The 6,878-nt window shown below is 48.9% G+C and overlaps 1 protein-coding gene across 1 annotated transcript in view; it reads right to left on the bottom strand.

The window, feature by feature from the left end:
* LOC110334050 (transmembrane protease serine 9-like) overlaps positions 1 to 6,878 on the bottom strand; it is a 38,460-nt gene that overhangs the window by 30,169 nt on the left and 1,413 nt on the right. The window contains exons 4-7 of the mRNA XM_021215893.1: positions 6,496 to 6,743; positions 6,175 to 6,311; positions 4,334 to 4,446; positions 1,039 to 1,120 (exon numbers count right to left, since the gene is read on the bottom strand). Coding sequence (XP_021071552.1) covers positions 1,039 to 1,120; positions 4,334 to 4,446; positions 6,175 to 6,311; positions 6,496 to 6,743 — 580 coding nt within the window. The remainder of the gene's footprint in view (positions 1 to 1,038; positions 1,121 to 4,333; positions 4,447 to 6,174; positions 6,312 to 6,495; positions 6,744 to 6,878) is intronic.

Raw genomic sequence — 6,878 nt, 5'->3', positions numbered from 1 at the left:
TAATAAAAATGTCATCTTAAACAGAGAAGGCAAGCAGCCTAGGGCAAGAGAGAAAACTGTGATCCTTGCTCTAGCATAGCAATGGAGGACGGCAGATGTGTGTGTGTGTGTGTGGGAGAGAGAGAGAGAGAGAGAGAGAGAGAGAGAGAGAGAGAGAGAGAGAGAGAGAGCCCAGAGGAGCCCCTGCATGGAGGAGGGCTTTCTGGGAAGGAGAGGTCCGATGGATGATCTCATTGAGGGGATGGTTACTCCTCCTTCACCTTAGCATGCCTTCAGGTGAATCAGATTTCCTGTGAGGTGCAGTCCTAAGCAGACGACTGGCAGGTCCATCTGGATTAACTCTTGAGGAGAGAGGAGTCTACAGTCGTTTGTCATGCTCTAATCTTTGAAGCAGATCAGTGTCCACCCAGACCAGAGGTAGATGCCATTCTTTTGATCAGGAGGAGGCAGGCCTTCTCTCTCAATGGTCTTCAACCAACACCTCATGTCTCCACCTCCTCTCTCTCTCTCTCTCTCTCTCTCTCTCTCTCTCCTCCCTCCATTCCTTTCTTCCTCTCTCCTCCTTGTTCATGAACACTGAGCATTTAACATCTACAAAGCAGACACAACTCATGTCATACCTGCTTTTTAAAAAGATCACTTTGTGTTGTTCTTTGATAATACAATGCATCTTGGCTATAGCTGCCACCCCTTACTCCACCTCCTACTCCTGCAGACACCTCCACCTTCATGTCCTCTCCTTTATTTTTTCCCTTCTTTTTATTTTTGTAGAGTATTGAATCCAGTAAGTTCTGTCGAGGTACTGATGAGTCTTGGCTTCATCCCAGCCTGCCCCTCGCGCTTTCCTCTCCTCTCAGCCAAGCAAAGCATGCTTGCTGCGAGTTCACGAGTGAAGAGCAACTGTCATGTCCAGAGCACAGCATTTCATGGCAGTCTATACTGCCCTCTTATATTCCTCCATGTTCTCTGAGTCTTGGTGTTATTGATGTAGCTGTCCCCTTAGGGCTGAGCACTCAATAGTCACTCGCAGTCACTCACCTTACCCACTTTGCCCAGGTCTCTGTATTTCTGCCCACTGCATATAGGGGTCTCTCCGATCAATGCTGAAAGCAGCGCTATACTGAGGGTACAAATATTTAGAGGGAAGTTTGGCAACATAATGATCTAAACTAAACAACAGTAGCCCCCCCCCCCACGGTAGCTCTCTCCCCTCCCTTGGGCCTATGACCTCCGAACCTATGGGCTTCTGACCAGGTTTGCAGTACATGAATTCCCTCCTGTAAAGCAGGCCTCAAACCCAATCAGAAAGTGGTTGGTTACTACTGTAAAAACCTCATGTCTCTAACGCACAGAGGCCGGGCACATGGCTGATCCCCACGTGGATTCAAAGATGACATTTCCCTTTTTTAATGTTACCAGCAAAAGAGCAGATGAAGCCAAAGGCTAGCCATGAAGGGGAGGTCCACCCTTGCTGGCCTCTGAGGCAAGAGGAGAGGTAGACACCCACAGCAAATGAGTGATCGGTGCCACTGTAGGTTTTAAAAGCAAGCTCCAGGAGCTTTTGGCTTTCCCTATAAGTCTACTGCCTGACCAAACAAAACCAAAGCCCTTCCAAACACTCCAACTGAGTATGAAATTCTGTGTTTGTAACCAACCAAACCCTTGCTGGAGCCACGCTGAGTCACTACCACTGTGAGGCTGGGTTACTTTTTTAAAAGTTAGGTTTTAGGGCTGGAGAGGTGGCTCAGCAGTTAAGAGCACTGACTGCTCTTCCAGAGGTTCTGAGTTCAATTCTCAGCAATCACATGGTGGCTCACAACCACCGTGGGATCTGGTAATGGGATCTGGTGCCCTCTTCTGGTATGTCTGAAGACAACTACAGTGTACTTATATAAAATAATAAATAAATAAATAAATAAATCTTTTTAAGATGTTATGTTTTATTTTATTTTTGAGGTAGGGGTGTGTGTGTGTGTGTGTGTGTGTGTGTGTGTGTGGTGTATGTGAATATTGACATTGGATGTTTCCACCTTATTTTTTGAGACAGTGTCTCTGGCTGTCTAGAGATGAATAGACGGGCTGGTAAGTGAGCCCCACCCCCACTCCCCATCCTCTGTCTCCCATCTCTTCAGTGATAAAATTACAAACACACACAACAGCCATGTGTGCATTTGATGTGGGTGTTGGAAATGCAAACTCAGATCCTTGGGTTTGCACAACCAGCACTTTACCATCTTCGAAGCCCTCCCTTGGCCTTTTTGAGACAGGGTCTCACTATGTAGCCTTGACTAGCCTAGACCTGGCTTATAGTGACCAGAATGACCTCAAACTCAGAGATCCCCCTGCTTTAGCCTCGGAAGTGCTGAGACTAAGGATATACACCACTACACCAGGCCCTTTAAGTTTTTAGGTTGAATGGTAAATTGGGTGGTTTGAAGAGAGAGGAAAAGCTGATGAGACTCAATGGAAATGGAGGGCCACATTCCTTTGGAATTTCTTAAACGAGACATAGGTGCAGAAGACAATAGGTCTGGACTTAAGGCTGATAAGGAAAGCCAGGGTCTGGACTCTTGGGTTTGAGGGAAGAGGGGTAGGGTTTAGACCCTAGGAACCTAAGAAAGGAAGGCGGGGTCTGGATTCCTGGGTCTGTGGGGGGATGAGTCTAGGATTTTGGCACTGAGGGAGGAGGCTGGGACCCAGATCCCTAAGTCTGAGGGAGGAGGGCTGGTGCCTGAGGGAGGAGGCTGGGGTCTGAGCTCTGTGCCACCATGTGCAGAGTTTAGTAGCTACATCATTTCTGGCTGAGGGCAGACAGTGGAAACTCTGAAGAACCCAAACAATGTTTGTAGGGAGGGAATTCTGGGAGGGAAACAGGAAGGACAGGTGGGAGGGTCAGGCCCTGGTGGCACTGTATCCCTTTGTCAGCAGAGTCTGAGGTGTCACTGCCCAGAGAAGGAAGGCAAATTGCCTAGGTGTGACTCTGCTCTGAGTCACAAAGCACCCCTCCCTTCCAGAGCCCCCTGACCTTTCGGGAGAAGCCTACTGGCCGCCATCTTCCTCAGCCCTGAGTTTCTGGATGCTGACTTTTGGCTGATCCCCTAGAGGACCTAAATGTCCACTTTCTGTCTCTTTCACCCCTCACTGAAAACTTTCCCTGTCACCTGAGAAAAATTCGGGCCTTCCCCCTATCCCTTCACCTTGGTGACTTCGGTGCTCACTGTCCAGTCTTTCTTCCCTCCTAGCCTCTCTTTCCGTCCTCCCTTTTTACACGTGAGAAAACAGAAATTCAAGAGATAAAGAAAACTTATCACCCACCAGGGCCAGGCTGAAAACAAGCTACAATGTCCTTAAAAGCTAAAAACACGAAGACTACTTTATTTGCGTTTTAATCTGGTTTTGTGCCCATGTCTGTGCACGGGTACACCTGTGCCCCAGCGCACCTGGACGTGAGGTCAGAGGATAACAGGCCATGCGTCAGTTGTTCCCTTCCACTGTGGAGGCTCTAGAGATGAACTTAAGCCATGTCAGGCTTGGCAGCAAGTGCCTTTATCTACTGAGCCATCTTGCCGGCCTGGCTACAATTTCTTAGCCAGCTCTTCTTCATGGGTCTCCTCCCTCCAACATCGAGGCTCCCAGCTTCCCCAACATTACTTTCCAGGTTATGAGCACACACATCAATATCACTTAGATTTTATTCTGTCTCACCGGTATTCACTTGGCGTGTCCAGCCCATGTCCCCATTACACATCATGCAACAACAGTCTCTCTCTTGCATAAGGCTAAGCAATAGACCTTAGGCATTATTTCTCACAACTTCATAGTGAGAGAAGTCTAACTCCCATTTAAATAATCTACTATTTTGAACATGTTAACAGTTTCCATTCTTTTCTTCCTCTACAATAAGTAATGTAATGAATCCAAACTTGGTTCAATTTTTTTTTTTTTTTTGAAAAAGAACTCTGTAGAGTCCAAGGCCCTGAGTCCAAGGCAGTGCATGAAGGTCTCACAGTCACCAACCACTTTCCAACAAAGGACTGTAGGACTCCCCAGCTCTTGCATTGGGAAGCTTTAGCCTTCGGGCATCTTCCACGGCCCTCAGGTTTCTTAGTCTCTTGTCTTGATTTGCTTTTAGGTCTCTGGGGTTCTGATTGGTTTATAAACTTAACATAGTGTTGAGGTTTGGCTACGTTCTGGAGGAAAGGTAAAGCCCGACAGGACTTTACAGGGCTGCCACGATGTCCTTACTCCAGGGCCATAACCTCGAAGGCTCACAGCTCGGCTCCTGGCATGTTAGCGATAGGTTTTCATGGTCTCGCTCAACCACCGTTTGTACTTGCAGACTTGAGTGTAGACGCCTGGGTCGTTGGGCTGGCCACAAGGGTAGGTTCCCCAGGACACCAGACCTTGGAGGGCGCCGTTGCACACCAAGGGACCCCCAGAGTCACCCTATGGGGGAACAGAGAAGGTTACTTTTGGCTTCAGAGGAAAGCTCTGTGACCCCTAAGTCACCCTCAGGCTAGAGGCTATCCAGTTTAGTCTTCGACCTGACAGTCTGAATTGACTTCCATCCTGGTTAAGGAGCATGGATTTGGGGGAACCAATGAGAAAGTAGGACTTCATACTGTCATGTTGATGACCTGGGTTCATCATTAGAGTTTCTTGTTGGAAAAGGGTGGGACTTCTGAGCATTTACATATAATTTCCTTACTGAGAAAGTCTATTGATTAAGGCCGGCGAGAAGGAGAGTCTTCTCTAGGGATTGGGTAGTTATTCCCTTGAGCTGTCAGGAAGCTGACTCTAGCCAAGGGAGAGGGAACTTCCTGGTTCTCAGCAGCAGAAATGTGTCACCCACCAATCAGTCCTTCAGCACACAGCATAGCATCTGTCCTGAGAGGTGAGGGTGTCGGGGAGGAAGGGAGTGGAGGGAGGGGGAGAAGGAGGAAGATAAAGAAGAAGAGAGAGAAGGAGACAAGAAGATGAGAGAGAAGGGGAAGAAGAGAGAAAGAAAGGGGTAGAAAAGGAGAACGGACTAGGGAGACTGGAGACAGCAGCAGGGAAGGGCGAGAGGGAGAGAGCTCAGAACAGAGAGATGGCAAAAAGGCAAAGAATAAGATAAAATTAGGAATAAAAGAGGAGGGAATGTGTTGTTCAAAGACAGAGGCTCCTGACAGCTGGGAAGAGAGAGTGAGGAGGAGAAAGGAGAGATCCATTCTTGCCCCAGGACCAAGATCACAGTTAGTTAGGCATCTGGACCAGACAGAAAATGTCAGGAGTCATCATAAACAAACGAGTTAGAAATCAAGAGGCGACTGGATACCGGCACTCCAGAGGCTGAGACAGAAGGACCAGAGGTTCAAATCCTGCCTCAGCTACAGAGCAAGTTCAAGACCAGGCAGGGCTACACAGCCTTGTCTCAAAAACAAAACAGGGGCTAGAGAGATGTTTCAGGGGTTAAGAACACGGCTTGCTCTTGTAGAGCACCCAGGTCTAGTTCCCAGAACCCACATCATCACTCACAAACACTTATAACTTCAGTTCCAGAGGGTCTGACACCCCTTTGTGGCCTCTTTGGGTACCAGGGTACCCACATATACATATACACATATGCAACAAACTTACATACACTCCGGCAAGACATTCACACACACAAAAACATTTTAAATATATCTTAGAAACAAAATTTAACAAGGGATGTCCAGTCCAGTGAACTGCTCACCCTTGTAAGTTCTGCGCTCAGGAAGCTGAAGCAGGTGTATTCCCGTGAATCTGAGGCCAGCCTTGGCTACCTAGTTCTAGGTTAGTCTTGGTTATTTCAGGCTAACCTGAGTTACAGAGTGAGGTTCAGATCAGCCTGGACCGCAGAGGAATACTGTCTCAAAAGTGCAAGAACAAAACAATACCAATCAGGGAGTTTTGAAGCTTCTGCAAAGTTTGGGCTGGAGGCAGGAGGCTCACTCAATCCTACATCTCTGTCTCCATCTTTCTCAGCTCTACGAAACTACTGGCCTCTGGCTAGTGCGGTCCACGCATGAATCGTGCTCGTTGACCAACAGAAAGTGAGAGAGTTAAGGAAGTAGGATCTGGGCCATGACCAAGACAGGCTGGGGCAAGAAACTTTGTGCTGATGTGAATAGACGGGAGCTTAGCAGGAGAGCGGGGGCAGTGAGGGCTCACATTGCAAGTGTTGGTCTTAGAGTCTGGAATGCCAGCACACAGCATGGTTTTCCCCAGCAGGTCCTTGTACACCTTCTTGCACTCCTTGGAGGAGATGAGCTTCACATCAGAGCACATGAGTTCCGAGGGAAAGGTCACTGTGAGGAGAGGGCTTCAGTAAGGTACTGGGTTGGTGTGGAGCTGAGGGTCGGGGTCAAGATCAGGGAACCGAGGGAAGAGGGCTGGGACCCGGATTTCTGGGGTTGGGGGAGGAGGGCCTGGGTCTGAACCCTCGGTGTGAGGGAGAGGGCTGTGCCGGAACCCACACTGAGGCAATCTCACCATCTGGGCTGGTTGTGGTGCCCCATCCAGAGACGGTGCAGGATGTCCCTGGGGGTTCACATCGTTCAGGAAGCTGGACTGCCTTCACTTTGGATGACATCTTGACTGGCTCATCCAACCTCACAAGCATGATGTCATTGACGTGGGTCTTTGTGGAGTAGCCAGGGTGTCGGAATGACTTTGTAGCCTTGATCTTCTGGGCACTCTGATCCTCTATTTTATCACTGCCCAGATGCACTTGGTACTGACTGGGAGAAGGGAATGACACTCAGAGAAGAAGGGAGAGAGGAAGAGAGGGAGGAAGGGAGGGAGGGAGAGGGGGAAGGAAGGAGGGGAAGGAGGGAAGGAAGGAGGGAGGGAGGGAGAAGGGGAAGGAAGGAGGG

This window comes from Mus pahari, chromosome 1, assembly GCF_900095145.1.
Source record: "Mus pahari chromosome 1, PAHARI_EIJ_v1.1, whole genome shotgun sequence".
In the NCBI taxonomy this organism is placed as follows: domain Eukaryota; kingdom Metazoa; phylum Chordata; class Mammalia; order Rodentia; family Muridae; genus Mus; species Mus pahari.
This window is presented reverse-complemented; position numbering and strand designations above follow the sequence as displayed.